Below are 20,773 nucleotides of genomic sequence, written 5' to 3'. Positions count from 1 at the left end.
CTGGGCAACCTGTGCCAGTGTTTCACCACCCTCATGGGGAAGAATTTCTTCCAAGAACATCTCTATTATTGCTTTCAGATGGGTTTTTGCTTATCAAAAATGTTGTTAGGCCACACAATCAACTGGCATCTGTCAAAAGAAGGGCTCTCATTTATCTCCCCCCCCAAAAATGTAGCCAAAGGACAGTGCCATGAAGAGATACCTGGGAGTGCTGTAAATAAGGCATATCTCCAATGTAAATAATCATAGAATTGTTTTGGTTGGAAAATAAATCTTACGAGGAGCAACTGAAGGAGCTGGGGATGGTTAGTTTGGAAAAGAGGAGGCTGAGGGGAGACCTCATTGCTCTCTACAACTACCTGAAAGGAGGTTGTGGAGAGGTTGGTGCTGGTCTCTTCTCACAGGTAATCAGTGATAGAACAAGAGGGAATGGCCTCAAGCTATCACTGGGTAGGTTTAGACTGGATCTTAGGAAAAAAGTTTTCCCAGCAAGAGTGGTCAGGGATTGGAATGTGCTGCCCAGGGAGGTGGTTGAGTCCCCAAGCCCGGATGTGTTTAAAGGTGTTTTGGATGTGGTGCTTGGGCAAATGGTTTAAGGGGTGAACCTTGTGGAGTAGGGTTATTGGTTGGACTTGGTGATCTTGAGGGTCTTTTCCTGAATATTTCTGTGAAAAGACCTTTAAGATCACTGAGTGCAACCATTAACCCCACACCAGCATGCCCACTATACCATATCCTGAAGTGCTGTGTCTGCAATATATGAAAAATAAGGTCTACAAAAAAGAAAAAAAAGGTCTACAAAAAATGAGGTCTGTCTCCAGCCTTTCCTGTGGCATCAGACTTCTGCAGCAAGAAGCAATGGCTCACCCCTGGCTCAGCTGCTTGTCTCTCTGTGGTGGCCTCAGCTCCATCAGCAGACTGTGTTTATTCTGTTCATTAATGAGATTTTTCTGTTCATTAATGAGATTTTGTGCTCTGTGGCCAACACTGACTAGTGGTCCTTCTGGTGTTTTGCACAGCAGAAGACAAATCCCCTAGGGCTTAAGGAGAAGGGTGTACAACTACATCCACCCTGCTCAGACTGGCAGCTGTTAAGTGAGGATGATCAGAGAGCTGGAGCACCTCTCCTATGAGGACAGACTGAGAGAGTTGGGGCTGTTCAGTCTGGAGAAAAGAAGGCTCTGAGGTGACCTTCTGGTGGCCTTCCAGTATCTGAAGGGGGCTACAAGAAAGCTGGGGAGGGACTTTTTAGGCTATCAGGTAGTGACAGGACCAGGGGGAATGGAATAAAGCTGGAAGTGGGGAGATTCAGACTGGATGTGAGGAAGAATTTCTTCCCCATGAGAGTGGTGAGAGCCTGGAATGGGTTGTCCAGGGAGGTGGTTGAGGCTCCATCCCTGGAGGTGTTTGCAGCCAGGCTGGATGAGGCTCTGGCCAGCCTGATGTAGTGTGAGGTGTCCCTGCCCATGGCAGGGGGGTTGGAACTGGATGATCCTTGTGGTCCCTTCCAACCCTGACTGATTCTATGGTTCTATGATTCCACGACTGGCTCAGCTTTGCAATGCTGAGCGTCCTCCTTCGCTTGACCTTGAGCAATGCTTCACTCCGAGTTCATTGCAGGGCACTGCTAAATTGATGCTCAACTGTCACAAAGATGTAACAAATGATAGGGAATCTGCTGATGAACTCCAAGGCACTGTGAATTTCTTATAACATTAAAGGAGATGCCTCCTCTGCCTGAGATGTGGAGAAGTGTGCAGTCTAACGTGGCTGGGGTTATTTTAGCTCGTGTGCTCATTTATTTCAATAGTCAGCTGAATGTGAGTGAAAGCTGCATGGATGGGCTGTGAAGACAAGCTGTTGGGGTGCAATGAGCTGGAAAAAGAGTGAGGGGCAAGGAGAGATGGGAGTTAGCAGAGGAACTGATCTCAGCACTCAGGGTAACTGGGTAGTAAAATAAAGACAACACCCATTGGTAGTGTGAGCAGGCAGCAGACAGCAGAAACATCAACATCACACACAGAAGGGTGTTGGGCTATCTCATTTAAACTATATTCTTATCCTGAAAGGTTGGACTAAATGATCCTGGGGGCTCCCTTCCTATGAATCCATGACAGATTGCCTCAACTGACCTGCATGCCTGCCAAAAGCAGACAGGGGATTAAAAATGACAGCAAATATCCTGTTATTCTCAAAATCCCTCTCAGTTGTGTTTTCCAGGTGGAGTTGAACACCATTTTACTTCTGTTCATCTGCCTCTGAAAAGCCATTTTACTTCTTTTACTTTTTCTTTTACAACAGTATTTCTTCCAGAAAGAAGAAAGAATGTGCCCTTTTCCACATGCCCCTGGGATCACAGTATCACAGAAGAGACCTCAGGGATCATCAAGTCCAACTGATCACCCAGCCCTAACTAATCAACCAGACCATGGCACTAAGTGCCTCATCCAGGCTTTGCTTAAACACCTCCAGGAAGGTCAACCCCACCACCTCCCTGGGCAGCCCATACCAAAGGCCAATCTCTCTTTCTGTGGAGAGCTTCTTTCTAAGCTCAAGCCTAAACTTCCCCCTGCACAGCTTGAGACTGTGTCCTCTTGTTCTGGTGCTGGTTGCCTGGGAGAAGAGACCAATTCCCACCTGGCTGCAACCTCCCTTCAGGTAGTTGTAGAGAGCAATGAGGTCTCCCCTGAGCCTCCTCTTCTCCAGGCTAAACACCCCCAGCTCCCTCAGCCTCTCCCCACAGGGCTTGTGTTCACCTGCACACCTCTGCCTAGTCAACAGAAGCAACAAGGTGACTGTGCATGTCTCATTTAAGTGATGATGCCACATTCTCATCTCTTATTTTTGGCCATGCTCCCTTACTGTCCTTCTGCTTAATAGATGGTACCTCTTGTCCTCCCTTAGTCTTCAGGAAAGGGACCTCCCCTATAAACCCCTTCTGCATGTTAATATTCTTGGGTTTTTACCTAAAAGCATGGAGAAAACCCATTAATAAAACCCTGGTCTGCTGCAGTTAGGTGTTTCAGTAAGTTGTTGTTTTTGTTGTTGTGTTCTGGCTGTTTAGCAAACTAAGCCAGCAGCCCTGAGCTGCAAGCAAAGCCTTGCTGCAAATTCAAAGGGGTTCTTGTGCCAAACACTGGGCGACCACGCTCGAGGCTCTCTCTGCCTGAAGTAACTTCACACTTTGAAGCTGAACAGCAGAACAAGGCTAGAGATCAGACCACAACATCCAGAACATCAAGGGAAACCAAAGAAGTGGTTAAATGCGAAGATCAAGAAAAAAAAAATTGACAAAAAAAGAAGACAGACATGAAAAAATGTTCGTTATAACCCTTCATGGCTGCTTTATCTATGCTGCTGCTGGGGCAGGCTCTTTGGAAAGGAGATGCTCTGAAAGTATAAAGGAGACAGGATTTGTAGGAAAAAGTAATATCTTTTATTAGATAATCTGATGTGAGGAGAAAAGAGTCAAGCCCTGGGCACACAAAACCTCCTGGAAAACTTGTCTGACTTTTTCAATTACATTGATATTAACTCTACCTGCAAATCCTGCTTTGCTTTGGCTACTTCCAGCCACCATGAATGCCTCCTCCACAGATGTCCCTCTACACTTGAGAGGTCTTCCCCCCCACCCCCCAATTCCTTCTGCTGTTTGCTGGAGGATTTTTTTTTGCTGTCAGCCTAATGAGGTAAAAAGAAGGCTCCAGGGAGACCTTCTAGGGAAGAACTTCAAAGGGGGCTACCAGAAGGCAAGGAAGGGACTTTCTACAGGGGCTTGTAGTGATAGGATGAGAGGGAATGGATTGAGGCTTGAGGAGGGCAGATTAAGACTGGATATTGGGAAGAAATTCTTTATAGTGAGGGTGGTGAGACACTGGAATAGGCTGCCCGGGAAGGTCATGGATGCCCAAAACCATGCAGCAAGACCAGGAGGCAAAACCCTCACTCACAATTCCTGGCCTTTGCTTTAACCACCTGGCTAAAATCTGTGAGAAAATCATGCTGGCAACAGTGAAGGAGAACTGCATAATATCCTTATATATTAGATGGTCTAAATCCAGGTCTTACAGGCAGTTTCACAAATAAGTCTTTGATTTTACTATTGGGAATGTATCACAGCCCCAGTAATTTTTATACAGAGGAAAGAGATTAGGAGACACTTTTCTCCTCATATAGAGGGATTACTTTGCTCTGTTCTTGATGGCTTAAAAAACCTTAAGGAGCCAATGATAAGTTTGCCAAACTCCTTTCAGGAATTATCTAATCTTTAATTATTTTTTTTAAACCAGATAAAGTACCACAGACTGAATGAAAATGTTTCTGTTCCATTGAACTAACAGAAGATTGTTTTTTTTGCCAAAAAAAAAATTTAAAATACTGGGGATAACTGCACAAGCTGCAAAAATTCACATTGCTCCAAATCCAAAGCACTCAAATATGAATTTTTTCTTCATTTATTCCATAGGTGAAACAAGATTTCACACAAATTTAAGTATTGTTTCAGTCAAATAAAAAAAACAAAAAAAACCCAAAGCAACCCAAACACAACAATCAAAACATAATGTAGCATTTTACCCATGCAGTCATTTTTTCCAGTGATCAGCCAAAGAGTGATGCTAAGCTATGGGCAAAAAGATCCTAGAGGGATGGTGAAATTCTGCAGCAACAGGGCAGAGCCCTGAAAACTGAAAAATCCTTATTTTCTGTGCCCAAAAGGTATAGGAGGATGTGTCTTCTGTAACATTTGTTAAAAAAAAAACAAAACAAACCACTCTTTGCCTTTACATCTGCTGAGAAAACACTCCTCTTCCTGGTAGTCTCTTTGTGAGCCATGCAAATGGTGCTTTGCAGAGCTAGAGGCAGAGATGTACAGCAGTAACTATTTTTAGATTGCAAACTCTCATGGATTTTAAAAGGGCTTTTGCATATGGAAAGTCAAAAAAAAAATAGAAATGCAAAGTATTTCAGGAAAAGGATAAAATGATTCATAGATGGTTATAGAGCAGAAGGGAGGGGTTGGTGCTTTTCTCTTCTGTTGACATGGTTGCTAGTGGGAGGCTCAGCACCCGCAGGGAGGGCACAGTGCACACCTCCCCTGCCAGCCTGCCCCAGCAGCTCTGACCCATCACCCTGATGGATGGGAGGGAAAACCACTACATCACAAACCCTACTCTTTCAGCATCTTGATGGGACAGTATGGCAGCCTCCATGCCCATCTAGGTGCCTGCACAGCTGCTTTTCCCCAGCACTCATCACTTTGTCTGGCCTGTTGGATGCCCAGCATGAGATGTACGAAGGAGCCAGGAAGAGTTTGTGCTCTGAGATAACACTGATGTGATAGACGGTGGCAAACACCACTGAAACCCTATGCAGAGGGCTTTCTGGCTCCTTCCCAAGGCACACAATGTTTTGGTGGACAACAAAAAGTGTTGTGCCTGTTTACATTCAGAGTTGGGTGTTTCAAGTCACAGAAAAAAGTTCTGCTGGCTTCTTTGGCAGCAGAAGCTCCCTGGAACAAAATCAGCACTGGAGACAAAAATGGATTGATTTTTGATTAACCTTGCACAGTGGTGGCTGCGGGACTGCTGGTGAGAGGTCTGGAGCACAAGTCCTATGAAGAGAGGTTGAGGGAGCTGGGGTTGTTTAGCCTGGAGAAGAGGAGGCTCAGGGGAGACCTTATTGCTGTCTACAACTACCTGAAGGGAGGCTGTAGCCAGGAGGGGGTTGGTCTCTTCTCCCAGGCAACCAGCAGCAGAACAAGAGACACAGTCTCAAGCTGTGCAGGGGAAGTTTAGGCTCGAGGTGAGGAGAAAGTTCTTCCCAGAAAGAGTAATTGGCCAGTGGAATGTGCTGCCCAGGGAGGTGGTGGAGTCACCATCCCTGGAGGTGTTCAAAGAAAGATTGGATGTGGCACTTGGAGCCATGGTTTAGCTGTCAGGAGGTGTTAGGTAATAGGTTGGACTCGATGATCTCTGAGGTCTTTTCCAACCTGGTCGATTCTGTGATTTTGTGACCTCTGTCCCATGTAGCAAAACCTGAGGGACCTTCTGGGCCACTTTTGGCCTATCTGTAAACATCACCCAGACAGCAGCCAATGCAGTATATGACAATTTTATGTTGGCTGATGAAGTCATATATCCTTGCACATAACTTTCATTTTTATGTTTGATAGGCCATTAACAAGGTATTTCTTTACTCCTGGGGAGGTGTGGTAAAAAATGACTGTTCATTTATGTTATCTCTCTTATAAAGGCAGATGAAGGTAAATATGATGACGACCCAGGAAAATACTGGCAGCTTAGCCTGCCATTGATCCTGGCTTAATACAGGCAGTCACAACAGGATTCAGTGGACTAAGAACTAAAGCATAGAATCATAGAAAGATTTGGGTTGGAAGGGACATTGAAGATCATCTGGTGCCAACACCCTGCCATGGACAGGGACACCTTCCATTAGACCAAACTGCTCAAGGCCTCATCCAATCAGGCCTTGAACACTTCCAAGTAGGGGGCATCCACAACTTCCCCAGGAAGCCTGTTTCAGCATCTCACCACCCTCACTATAAAGAATCTCTTCCTAATATCCAGTCTAACTCTTCCCTGTTCCAAGCCATCCCCACTTATCGTATCACTACAAGCCCTTGTAAAAAGTCCCTTCCCAGTTTTCTTGTAGATTCTCTCCAGGTACTGGAAGACTGCTGTAAGGTCTCCCTGGAGCCTTCTTTTGTCCTAGCTGAACAATCCCAACTCTCGCAGCCTGTCCCCATAGGGGACGTTCTCCAGCCCTCATCCCTTGATGAGATAGTAGGTTTGCTTGAAAAAAATTGGGCTGGACAGATGCAATATACCTAGACTCCTGGAGGGCATTTAACTTACTACCCTGAGTTACCTGATTGCAAAAGCAGCAACACACAGCATCAGTAGACTACAGCATACAGGGATTAAGAACCGACTACTGATATCTCAAGTATGTGTCATTGGGGAAATCATAGAATGGTTTGGGTTGGAAGAGAAGGTCATCTAGTTCAACCCCCCTGCACTCAGCAGGGACATCCTCCACTAGATCAAGTTGTTCAGGGCCTTGTCAAGCCTGACCTTGAATATCACCAGGCCTCAATTACAATGAATAGAAGTGTTTCTAGCAGAGCTCAACACGGACTGCCAGCAGCCTCAATACCGTTGGACATAATCACAAAATTAATTTAAAAAACAACGAAACCATAAAATCTGGAGGATACAGAAACTGGTGAAGCAGGAAAGAGTGGGAAAATAGGGCAGCCAAAGCAATCTGGATCACTTAGCACATGAACAGAGCCAAACACAAAGTATGTACCTCTAGGAAGGAACACACACGGAATGAGAAGCTCAGTGGCACGACCCACGGCCAAACGACCAGGGTAGGAACAAAGAGACTATTCACCTTCACTCAGGCAGATGGGAACACATTGCACGTGTTTCCACTGCCCAAAATTTTAAAGAAATGAGCAGAGTGGAGAAAAGAACTGCAAAGAAGGCTTGAACTCATTTGGGGGGTTTTAAACAGCTCTGTTCGTTTACTTTATCGAAGATGGGAATTGTGAACTTTCCATCTACAGGGACCTCCAGCTGGAAAAAGGCACCCAGTCCTACACAGCACTTCATTTAGGGGAGCCAGCACACAATCAGAAATGTAATTAACCACTGGAGTCAAGTGTTGGAGTAAGTGGTAGAGCCACTGCTCCCCAGAGTCTCTAACTCAGGACCGGAGGCCTTCTCAGATACTACTTGAGCCAAATGTAAGTTATGCTTCAGTCAAAGTCAAAAAGATCACAAGGTTCAACATAGGTGACTGAATGAAAGACATAGGTCAGGTTAAGGACCCTAATGGCTGTTTTTGGTCTAACACAGCTGAAGCTAAGACTCAGCAGCAGTTGAAGTCTACATGATTCCTTTAGTCACCCACTGATGAACCACTACTGAATCCAGTGAGAGTGCACAAGTTGTGATGACTCCAGATTTTTTTTTGGGGGGAGGGGGGAGTATTCTAAATTTGGGGTTTTCTCTGCACTGAATGATACTGCTTAAAGAATTTGCTAGTACCCCAGGGACCAATGCCCAACAGAAACACACAAATAATTAATACCTCATCACTCATAGCTGGGAGAAGAATTATGAAGGCTGCTACTTGATTTTTGCTCAGATTTTGCAGCTGCACCTACCTACTGGTTACTGCCTTCTTCCTTCGTGCATAGTTAGCAGCTTTGAAGTCCTTTCTCTCTTGCAGCCTTTCTCTGTTCTTTTCTGCCATTTAGGGATTTGTTCAATTAAATTTGCATGGATCTACCCTAAGTACCTCAAACTTTAGCTAGCACAGGTGCAGCTCCCTAGAGTTTGTATTTTCTCTGCTAAATTCCATTCTGCTTTTAGTATTATTATTTGAGGTTTATGTTTTTTTCCTGTGCTTAAAGTTCAGAGGACACAGGGCCAAGATACCTTCTTCTTATCCAATACCACTCTTCAAATATCTCAGTGCACCTGAAGAGTGAGAAGGCCTTAGTCTAAAAGAGGCAAGAGAAGTTTTTGACAGAGGGGGTGTCTCTTAGGTGAGGTTTTGCTGTCTGTTTACTCTCACCCAGCAGCTGCTAGGCATTGCTGAACTGGAGAAGCTGCAGCCAAGCTTTTATTTCAAGTTGTAGTTGAAAATGAATGGGAGGAGATCTATTTATGCTTCTCACTGAACTAACAGCAATTTAACAGATACTGTTCAAGGTAAAAGCCAAATCTTTTTCAGTTAGAAGTAGGGATGTACCTCTGAATATTTACTTTAAGTAGCCAAAAAAAGAGAATTCCAAAAGGGAATTAGGTTTATAGGCTGCAATGTCACTTAAAGAAGAAGACATATAATTAGGTCTAAAAGCACACATTTGAAATGACCATCACAAACCACTTGAAGTCTGGAATTTAGGGTTACAATCACATCCCATACACAGCTCACTAGTCCAGCAGGTGATTTTCCAGTAGGCACAGCCCTAGGAATCTTGGCTGGAGACATAATGATCACAACCTTAGAAAACTAGAACTTAAGCCAAACTATTACCCAAATTATTGTTATCACTGACTGACAATATTATATGGCAGGGGATTATTTACCTGGAATGCTCTCCAACTTTCTACGAAGCTCCTCATTTTCTTGTTGCAATGAAATTACCTCCTGCTCTAGCTCTTGACACCGAGGGCAGTAACCTTCTTCCTCTTCCTCCTCTTCCTCCTCTGGAAGTGTAGAAGATGATGGGTGACCGTGAGATTCAGATGTTGCCGGAGATGTCCATCCACCTAAAGTGTGCACTGGAGAGGTTGAAAGTGGATCCACATCTGCCAAATGGCTAAAATCATTTACTGATGAGGTGTTCTGAGAAGGGAAGCTCCCAGAAAGCAAATAGTTCTGAAGGGAATCAGTAAAAACTCTCAGAAAGGCTGAGGTTTGCTGTTTCTTTTGCATATACTGCATCTCTATGTCTAAAATGTCTGATGTCTGACTATGAACCATTTTCCCAAGCTGACATTGCTCTTGTCTTTCACTATAATTGGGGTTTTCCTGCTTTATACAAGAAATCATGGACTGAGAGTGATTGTTGTCCAGCAGTTTTCCACCACAATTTAAGAGACTTAGAACCCGGCTGCATTGTTGGGCAAAGGCATCCAGAATCATTCGACTCTCTGCAACAAAAAAAGAGATGAATCACAGAAACCTAAATGCAAAAGGTTATGGCAGGCAGGAGCAGCTAGATGAATGTACACAGCCTCTTACAGTCGCATGCATTTCATTTCTGAAGACATTAAAGTGATGGCTTCTGCTTTAATACTTCTGCAACACTGTGATTTAAAACAATCCCCACTTTGCTTCTATTTTGAGAGTGCCCTTGTGCCCTTGCTGTTAATCAGAAATGCATTGTGATGATAGTCACTGCTTATTGAGCCATCTTCTAACAGAGGGATTTAAGACAGGAAAACAGGAAAGAACATAGCAATTCCATCCCATTTGCTACAAATAAAAGTTCAAGTACTTCTCTGGAAGCCTGTTTCAAGCTGCTGGTAGGCACTGCCTGGACATGTTTACAGGACTTTGCACTACACCTTTGCCCAGTGCCCTGCTCCTCTCCAACAAGGATTCCAAGATTGCTTTTTCTCACTTTCATCTTTGCTGCACTCACTTGATATTGGACATAGGACACTTCCCACGATCCACCCCCAAGTCTATGGACTTTGCTTCTGTTTAACTTCCACATATGTCCACGAGCAACTCAAGAGTTCCTTCTTATACCAAGGAAAGGCATCAAGTGTACAAAATGAAGCTCCTCTTGCCAGAGGAGAGATTTTTTCCCTGTACTGCTGACCTGTGAGTCTGTGAGCCAGCCAGTACCATGCACTGGAGAGCAGTGCAGAGTCCTTTAAGCTGCTCTGGACATAATGAGGATACTCTACAGTTTCAGGAGGCAGTATCTTGGCTCTGGAATTAGGATAAGAATGTCACACTGCAACTTGTCAGTCTTGCCCAGAAGCAACAGCAGCTACAATTGAAACCTACATAGTAGAATCACAGCATGGTAGGGGTTGGAATGAACCTCTGAAGATCATCAAGCCCAAGCTCCCTGCCAAAGCAGGATCACCTAGGGCAGGTCACATAGGAACACATTCAGATGGGTCTTGAAAGTCTCTAGAGAAGGAGACTCCACAACCTCTCCAGGAAGCCTGTTCCAGTGCTTTGTCACACACACAGTAAAGAAGTTTTTCCTCATGTTGACATGGAACTTCCTGTGTTCTAGTTTGTAACCACTGCTCCTTGTCCTATCACAGGTCACCACTGAAAAGAGACTTGCACCCTCCTCTTGACATCCACCCTTGAGATAATTATTAATAACATCTCCTCTCTGTCTTCTCCAGGCTAAACAGCCCCAGTTCTCTCAGCCTTTCCTCATCAGTTCCAGACCCTTCATCATCCTCCTAGCCTCCACTGGATGCTCTCTAGTATGTCCTTGTCCCTCTTGAACTGGGGAGCCCAGAACTGAATACAACACTCCAGATGTGGTCTCACTAGGACAGAGTAAAGGGGTAGGAAAAACTTCCTTGACCTGCTGGTCACACTTTTCTTAATGCACCTGAGGATACCATTGGCCTTCTTGGCCACAAGGGCACCTTGCATTAGGATAGTTCATGTCCCAGTGCCTATGTATATAGCTCAAGCTCCTGTAGCAGCTCCCAGACCCAGATGGAAAATAACCAAGACATTCATGGTGTGATTTGTTGGGTTCACCAATAAAAATAATGCCTTCAAATTTTTTCTTAGCTTATTCATAACTGAATTCTCCTCTGGGTGTCTAAAAAGCTGTAACTAACATTTTGCATGAGATGGGAAAAAAAAAAAGAAAAAGAAAAAGAAAAAAAGGCTGGTAGGTATAAGTGCTGCCAATTTTGGAGAGCTCTTCTCAGGCAGGCTTGACTTTTAGAAAGTGATAAAAATGCATTTACTTTTGAAAAGGCAACCTGCTAGAGATGCATGAGACTAAGCACCTCAGACCTTCATTTATCTTAACTTCATCACTAGAGATACAAATATAGCCTGACCACGCTGCTAACATGTGAAGAACAGAAACATTCAGAATTCAGGCCTTTCAGAGGTGGCACTTCTCACTATACTTCTCCACAATCCAGAAGAAAAGCTACCTCACACTGAGGTTAGTACAGCTGGCCTGAAGAATATTTGAAACAACACTCATTTGCATTTTTACCATCCTCCAGATCTCTGCAAAGAGGGCAGGGCTGAAGCAGCATACAAATGCTTTCAGTCATGAATGCAGCCTGAGGAGACCTCCCTGGCACAAAACCCCAGGCTGTCACCTCCCAAGGACTTAACTGTAAGAACAGGGATGTGAGGAGGACAGAGTAAGCACAGGTGCAGTGCTGGGCTATGAGGCTGCCCAGGGCCAAGCAGAGCCCACCAGCATGTGAAGACCACCTAAAGCATTCTCATAATCAGCCTCCTGTGCTAATGAGTGGTACCACACCCTCAGCCTCAGGGCTGACTTCTCCAAAGCATCTTTGATTCACAATGCTAAGCAGTGCCCCCAAACTCAAAAGGGCACAAAAATGCTCAGGCACTGCTGCTCCCTTTGCAAGGGAATGCTGGTGAGGAGCCTCCATACCTGCAGTCCCTCCTTCCCTTTTACTGCATTAACCTAAGGCCAGCTGCCTTTAACCTCGACTATGCAAGTGCAAAGTAACACAGCACAACAGGAGTAATATAGATTAAAAGACTGGAACCTGGGTGACATTGCAGCTTTCCACCTGGGAACCTCCTCATGAACCAAATTAAGGAACTTGAGCATCACTAACAACTTCAAGTTGTGCTTTCTTTGCCTTATTTCTTTACACATTTTCCCTTTAAAATTATTAGAGGATGATATTGATTGGAACTTTGCAATCCTACTACAGAGTAGTTTTTTTTTTTTCCCTTCATTTTAATCCTATAATCCGATTCCAGACCTGAAGTCATATTTACTGTTTGTGCTTTAATCATTTTGGTCCCTGTTGACAAAACAGTTACTCATTCTTTGTGTCTCCTTGTTGCAAGGAGATGAAATATGAATGAAACAACCAAAAAGGGATTAGATTAATATAGAAGATGCTCTTCAAATATTATGGTTTCTCCTAAAACATAGCAAAAAAGTAACCTGCCATTCCAAATGCTGGTTTTGAAGAATGTTATAATACACACTAACATCAGCAGAGATAAAATTAATGATTAGTTTTGTGGTACAATGGAATGCATTAGGCACATTCACTGTGATAATGGCTTAAAACATAACTGAAATTTTACACACAAATGATAGCATTGATTTAATCTTCAGTTCAGTATCAGATCTGCTCCAAAGACACAAACCCCAGCAATTACTCTTTTTCTTTTTTCCTCTTAACTTTAACCCATACTCAAAGATACACAGAAGAAAGTCAGGCCAAGGCAGGGCTATTTTGAAATATTAACACCAGGATTTACAAATTATTTTCTTTTTTTTGATGGGTACCACTGGGCATCAGTGAAGGATGCTCTCAGCATACACATTCTGGAAACATCTGGCTGTGTGCAGAAGCAAGTTCTACACCTGTAACAGTGCCTGTACCCCCAGCCTGAATCACTCTAAGTGAGAATGATAACCACAGTTATTCCTTGTGATGGAGAAAAAAAATAGAAACAAATGCTGCCCATTTAGCTTATATTGCAGAAATTGGGATTTCAGCTTTTCCAGACTGACTGTAATTAGAAAGGCAAGCACTGTGCAATGGCTAATCACCAAGAAGTGACAAAAAGTTGGGTTTATGTGATTACTGCTGAATAATCACTGATCTGTGATTCTTAACTGACTTCATGTATGTATTTCCTAGCAAAGGAGGATTCTATTTAAATGACTAAACCAGTGTAAACAGTTTATTAAAAGCCTTTTTGTGATATTCCTTTTCCTTATTACGATGCTCACCAACCATGTAATTCCAATGCCTCAGACCCTGCAGTCTTCAGTCTTAACAGAACTTCCATCACTATTATCTAGACTTTTGCCTAAAGATGGAGTTGCTGGATCAGGTCCACAAAGAGGATTAGATTGCTAAAAAAGCAGAAGTATTCCTAACTAGATTATTTGAGAGTCCAAGCAACCAGAAGATACTATCATATGGCAAAGCAGGTACCAACTTTTGGATACAGCATTCATCTTTACGTCTTTTTCTTGCTGATGCTGTACTGTGGGGCTACCCAGCTATCCAACTGCCAGACTAAAACCTGGTTTTAGTAAGGGCAAGCTTCTGAAAAGTCAACCTGATCAGTTGCACTGATGCATGTGAAAAGATGCCTGGAAAGACTGTCAGGTGTAACATCAGCTTCTCCTACACCTCGAGGCTCCTTTCAATACTTAGACCAGACAGCTCCATTAATAAGGCATTGTGCTGGGTCTCCACAGCTCTGGATTCAGGTCATGGCTTTTCCACAGTTTCCTTTGTGATCTTGGGCAGCTGGTTTAAAAAGTCATCTCTGTAACTATTGAGTGAGTCTGAATACCTTGAGTTTTTCCCTGCAGGGAATGTATGTATTCATTGGCATTTCATTTTTGGCAAGATTGAAAAGTCCAGGTTCCTCAGAAGTGTCCATCATTTCACTCTTTACCTTGCAGAGCTTCAGTCCTTTTACCTGATGGTTTATATTTCTTGATTCCCCCCGCCCCCCATTATTATCATATTATTATTAATTTAGATCCTGGGGCAGCAGTTCTGTATCCCCCAAATGGCTCTGTCCACGCATACAGACTCTGTCATTGTGTTTTTAGATATGATCACTGCTGTAAGCTTCTAGGCTTGGATGATGAAACTGAGAGCATTTGACACCTCCCATGACTAAGCAATGCTTTCTTAGGCATTTTGCATGAAGATAGTCCAAAACAGTCCAGTAGATGAAGATCACAAGTGTTTGGCCATTCCACTACTGATCCACTGACCTGCTTGCTCATGGGGGTTCCCAGCTCCTTGGTTCAGGCCAAAATAATGACCTTCAGTTTATCTCTTCACTTAAATATTTTTTCTGTCCAGGCATTCTAGAACTTTATTAGCTGGTTTTGTTAAACCTGCTAGGTTGTAGGCACTGGAATAACACTTCTAAGACAGCTTTGCTTTCCATGAAAGCCCACCTTAAATTTTAAGGCACAGTGTAAGGTCTACACCACACTTTCCCAAGGAAAAGGAGTTTCTCAGGTGGACTATGATACTGTTTAAAGTACGTGCTACCAAAGACACACATTGCTGCTACAAAGTCTGTCATCACCTTTCTTCTAGGCTCCCTTTGAGTACTGAAAGGCTGCAATAAGGTCTTCCCAGAGCCTTCTCTTCTCCAAGCTGCACAACCCCAACCCTCTCAGCCCTTCCTTGCAGCACAGGTATTCCAGCCCTTGGATCATTTTTGTGGCCTCCTCTGGACCTTCTCCAAACAGGTTCATGTCTTTCCTGTGCTGAGGACTCCAGGGCTGGATGCAGTACTTCAGGTGAGGTCTCACCACAGCAGAGTGGAGGAGAGCCACCTCTGCCAACCTGCTGTCATGTTTCTTTTGATGCAGCCCAGGCCACGGTTGGCTTTTGGGGCTGTGAGCATGCATTGTCACCTCATGTTCAGCTTTTCATGTTCAGTACTCCCAAATTCTTATCCACAGGGCTGCTCTCAGTCTCTTCACCCCACAGCCTGTATTGACACCAAGGGCTGCCCTGACACAAGCGCGGGACTGTGCCCCTGGCATTGTTGCACCCCATGACAGTCACAGAGGCCCACATCTCAGGCTTATTCCAGGTCTTTCTGGCTGGTATCTCATCCCTCAAGCACATCAACTCCACCACTCAGCTCGGTGTCACCTGCAGACTTGCTGAGGGTGCACTTGATCCCACTGTCCAGGTCATTGATTATGATATTGAACAGCACTGGTTCCAGTACAGATCCCTAAGGTACCCCGCTTGTCACTGATCTTCACCTGGACACTGAGTCACTGACTACTACCTTCTAGATGAGACCAACCAACTAATTCCTCAACCACCAAACAGTCCTTCCACCAAATCCATATCTCTTCAAATTAGAAGGAAGGATGCTGTGGCAGAACATGTCAAAGGTCTTACAGAAGTCCATATAGATGACATCTACAGCTCTTCCCTTGTTCACTGATGCAGTCATTCCATCAAAGAAGGCCACTAGGTTGGTGAGGCAGGTTTTGCCCTTGGTGAAGCCATGCTGGCTGACTTGAATCACCTTCCCATCTTCCATGTGCCTCAGCACAGCTTCTAGGAGGATCTGTTCCATGATTTTCCCAGGCACAGAGGTCAGGCTGACAGGTCAAGGCACAGAGGTACATCAGTGTTTAAGCTGCTAGCAGAGTTGGACATCCCAGGAACAGTGTTTTACTAGCCAGCTTGCATACTGTTGCCTGCACAAGTGAAGAGGTATCTGCTAAAAGAGGGGAATCTCTGAAACTGAACTTAGGAAATGAGTGTCCCTACAAAACTGTGTTCTCCAGCCTTCCACATCTTCATTCAATAAGCACCTGCCATGTGCTACAGGTAAGCTAAGTGGGAAAACTCTGCAAATCATGGATGGTGACTACTTGCCTTGTGGAGAACAACTCAGTGGACCTGCAGCTGGATGGATACCTGCTAAGGGAAGGGTCCCTCCCTCCCTGCAACACCCACTAATCAGAAGATGAACCTCTGGCTAAGAGGTGTTCTGGAAAGGGCCAAACCTGTGCCCCTTGCTTTTGTGAGGAACCCAGGAGCTGGGTGGGCCCAGGCCACGCAGGTGCTGGGCAAAGTGCAGAGTGACTGTGCATGGAGCACATGGAAATGTCCAGAGCTCCCTGAGCCAAAACCTCAGTTCTGCTTCCACAGTGGCAGCCTGAGCTATTGAACTGTCTCACACACTTGTTAGGAGGATCTCAAGGCTTTGGACAAAGTCCTGCACAAGGTCCCAACTAGCTAACACACCGCAGCTCCCTGCTCAGCTTATGTGTGCTATGGCCCCTCCAGCTGCAGGCACCTGCTGTTTCTCCATCACCAGGCAGGAAGGATGGGTGCACAGCTCAGCAAAGCACCCATACCTCAGAGATTACAATGCACAGGAGGCTTAAACCTTGCCTCTGGCACTACCACCCACTTCTGTGCACTCTAGCAAGTTTTTGTTTGTTTTCCCCTGTTGTCCTTAGTACTTAAGTTTTAGCTGAAACAATCACATAGCAGTATGTTTGGACCCATACAGGAACCTAAAAGTAAAAGTAAACCTGGATGTGCAGGTAATGGGACAAGGACTTCACAGAACTGTAGTGCAAAAAACAGTAGCTCCCTAACAATCTTTTTTCTTTTTCTTTTTGTTAGCACAGGACTGAATCAGTGGCAAACTTTGAAGCCTGCTCTAGCTCCTGGTAAGCAGAGTCTACACGGGCAGGAGAAAGTCCAAACTTCTGCTTATCAAAGCCCTGAAGGCTTTGCTGAGAATATGGCCTCACATATCATCTACCAGACAACTGAGCATTTTCCACGGTGCAATTCTTCTCCTGTGAAGAAATGTAGGTGTCACATTTATCATCAGCATTTTGATTGTGGACCACAGGAAAAAGAAAATAGTAGAATAGCACCATTTGGACATTTTAAATAAGAAGGAATTTGAAGAAAAAAGAAAACATGACCGTCTGTCACAGATCACAGGACTATATGTCAGAGCCATGAATTTTCAGGCTAATCTATTCAAGTATTAAACTTTTTAGGTGAAGTCCTTGAATTATTTGTAACAAGGCGTGATAAATTCAACCAGTACACGGCTGCTTCTGAGCAAAAATGGGCATTAAACCACAGCCATATATCCTATTAACTAGCATATCTCCCTGTTTAGTAAGGAAATGTCATCACATTTGTTACAAAGGCAAACAGCAACATACCAAAACAGGATCCAATTTTTCTAAATAAATAAATCAATGATGTGTCAAAAATTAACAGATGAGTTAATATACCCGATGTTATCAAAACCAGATGGTGCTTCATAATATTCATCCTGTTCAGTCAAACCCTGAATATATTCTGGACCATCAGTATATAAAATAGGATGCTGCTATTTGTGATGGCAAACAAAAGCAATCATGCCTGCCAAGCACATACTATAACAGGCAGCATTTCAGCTCTGCTAGACAGAAAGTAATTAGAATGCTTTTAATGTCCAAAAGAATGATGCTGATAGGCTGCCACAGATGTGTAGATTTATGAATATTTATATGGTGGTTTATAGCTGACACTTTTATCAGTTGAAGAAGATAAAATATCTGCCTGACTCAAAAGCTTGACAGTCAGGTTAATAAAATCTCATTAAAGAGAATGACCTATGCAATTATATAGGATTTATTGTAATTCATTTTTGATTGTACTCTGCTTAAAGATGCAATTTCCCATTTCCTGATGCCAAATTTAGGTTGCATATCAAGATCTACGTGGTTTTTAACTCCAAGCCATCACCAGAAGGAAGATATGCATTCGACATCTTACACCTTTAACAGGGAAAAAAAAAAAAGAAAATAAATAAAATGAGCTGATCTGCTCCTCGCTGCATCTTACGGAAACAGCGCAGACAAGCACCCGATCTGTTTTCTTTCTGTTAAAATCACCTCTTTAACAGCCGCCTCTCCATCACCACCAGCTCCCTCCGGCAGCCTCCTCCCCCGGCTCCAACCCTCCACCCTCCCCAGCCGCCAATGCCACCGGCCCGGGGCTCCCTCCGCCCCGCGGAGCCCCTAGCCCCGCCGATGGCAGCGGCGCTCCCGCAGGTGCCAATTGCCCGGCAGGCACTTGCCGGTGGCTTGCCGTTACAGCCCCGACGGCGGCAGGGGGATGGCCGCCATACGACCCCTCCCGGGCGATGCCAGCCGGGCAATGGCCCCGGCCCGGACAGAGACCCCGCCCGCCCCAGCAACTTTAGCAAAGCCCGACCGACGGGGAGACCCAGCCACTCGCCCCGTCTGTGACCCCCGGCCCCACGCCCCCGCGCCCAGCCCCGGGCCGGCCGGTGCCGCCAGCTCCAGTGGAGGGCAGCCCAAGGGGTCCAGGTCCGCCGCTAGCCCGCTGGGAGCGGGGCTGAGGGGGGGTCTGTGTGTGTGTGTAGTCCGCAGCCCCCATCCCGCTCCCGCCTGCTGCAAAGTGCCCCGCGAAGTTGCGCGGCGGAGAGGAGTTGCGGGTACCTGCGCTCAGCTCCGCACCGCCGCCCCCAGCTGCCGCCGGGCAGGGGCCGTAGCGGCCCGAGGAGCTCGGGGCCGGCGGCGGGGGTAGTGGCGGGCGGGGGTGGCCCTGGGCAGCGCCGGGGGCGGTGGCGGAGCGGGCGGGCCCGTTGGGAAAGGGGCCGTGGGGCGCGTAAGGCAGCGGCTCGGCGGCGTGCGGGAAGGGCTGCCCCACTCCGCGCCCGCGGGGCACCTCCACCATGGTGGGTCTCTCGTAGCGCTTGGCCAGCGCCGCCCGCTTCCCTGGGAAGGTCTTCAGGACGCTGTAGGGGCCCCGCTGCTTGTAGATTTTGGGGGTGCTGGGCCCCTCCTCCGCCGGCTGCATCTCCTCCTCCATCCTCCTCCCCCGGCCCCGCCGCGGCCCCGCTCCGGGGCTGTGTCTGCCGCCGCCGCGGCTCGTCTCTGTGGCACGGCGGAGCCCCGGCGCGGCGGGGCGCCGGCCTGATTGACAGGCGGCCGCGCCAATGCCTGGAGGGAGACGGGCGGCGACCGCCAAGTGTTTAGGGTAATCTCTGCTAATGGCAGCGGGGCGGGGAGGCGGGTCCTGGCGGGGCCGCCACCGCCCCCGGTACCCCGTCCATGAGGGGCAGGTGAGGTGCCGGGGGCCGGCGTGGGGGCAGAGGGGCCGTGAGGACACCCCCGACCCCTTCCCGGCCCGGCCGCGGGCTACCGTTCTGCAAAAAGTTTGTGGGTGCTCCGCCGGGCGCGGAGCCCAGCCGCCACTGTCCCGCCGGGCTCATGTCCCTTGCCTCTTCTCCCTTTCCTCTCCCTCTCCTCTCCTTCTCATTTCCCTCTCCTCTCCTCTCCCTTTCCCTTTCTTCTCCCTGTCACTGTTCCTCTCTTCTCCCTGCCCCTGCCACTCTCTCTCCTCTCCCTCTCCCTATCCCTTTCTTCTCCCTGTCCCTCTCTCCATCCCTCTCTCTCTTCTCCCTCTCCCTGTCCTTCTCCTCGTCCCTCTGCTTCTCCTCGGACGGAGCAAGCCCCGGCCCCGCCTCCCCGGTTATTAAGGGGTGAAATAAATTGTGCCATAAATAAAAGTATTTGGGAGTCCAGGACCTGTCAGAGTTGATTAGGGCACAGAGGACATTTTCTTTCTCATTATGCAAAAGCGTTTCATGGCGAAATAAAAGAGGTTTCGCTGTAACTCATGCATGTCAGATTTCCAGGAATCCGGGAGATTAATCACATTTAGCATTATTTGCAACGTGCGTGCCTGTGTCCCCTCCCGCCCTCCGCAAACTGCTTAGATGAGGCGGACACGTGAGGTTGAAGGCTGGTCCGGCTCCCCTCCACCTCCCACCCAGACCCTTTCAGGGACAGTTAGGAAATAATGAAACGCTGGTGAAAGGCAGGAAGAGAATGAGATGCCATCAAGAGACGTTCCTGAGAAATGGTGGAGATCGGGGCGAGATGGGAGACAGCTGAAACTGAATGATATGCTGGAGAAAAAATAAACGATAACAAACCTCTCGCTCGCTCTCTCCCTCCCTTCTTTTCTGTGAGGCAATTTTATATTTTGCATTCACATTTTCCCTTCTTCTGTCCCACTTCTGCTGCTGCTGCTGTAATTTATCAGGATTACAATAAGCCCTCTGGCTTGTGGAAGTAAAATTACAGAACACCTTGGTTGTATTTAAGCGGTGGGAAATCATTCCTCTGTCATCGCGTGGAGTTCCGGACGCTTATTGTAGCCATTGCTCTCCCATTTTGGCTTCGTTTACTTAGCTGCAGTTGGGCTCACTGGAAACTAAAAGCAACCTTTCTCTACTGATGGAATTAACTCCAGTGGCCTTCTGTTCCTCTCCTGCAGAAGTCAAGCTAACTTCTATAAACTGGGTGTTTTATACCCAGACAGAGAAGGAGCTGGGCTGTTTCTGGTTTTAATTTTTGTTGACAAGTGGAATAAATCAATTCCTTGTAGCAGCCAAAAGGCTCGAAGTAAAGGCTGCTGTAATAGAAATCGCTATTTTA

At 46.2% G+C, this 20,773-nt stretch overlaps 1 protein-coding gene across 1 annotated transcript in view; it reads right to left on the bottom strand.

Moving 5' to 3' along the window:
• The window catches only part of BEND4 (BEN domain containing 4), a 37,679-nt gene extending 18,540 nt beyond the window's left edge, over positions 1-19,139 (bottom strand). Inside the window, exons 1-2 of the mRNA XM_054383221.1 lie at positions 18,767-19,139; positions 9,129-9,695 (exon numbers count right to left, since the gene is read on the bottom strand). Of these exons, the coding sequence (XP_054239196.1) occupies positions 9,129-9,695; positions 18,767-19,139 (940 nt within the window). The remainder of the gene's footprint in view (positions 1-9,128; positions 9,696-18,766) is intronic.
• Positions 19,140-20,773: the final 1,634 nt, after the last annotated feature.

The sequence above is a fragment of the Indicator indicator genome, chromosome 8 (assembly GCF_027791375.1).
Source record: "Indicator indicator isolate 239-I01 chromosome 8, UM_Iind_1.1, whole genome shotgun sequence".
NCBI lineage: Eukaryota > Metazoa > Chordata > Aves > Piciformes > Indicatoridae > Indicator > Indicator indicator.
The sequence above is the reverse complement of the archived record's forward strand: the minus strand, read 5'-3'. Positions and strand labels throughout refer to the sequence as shown.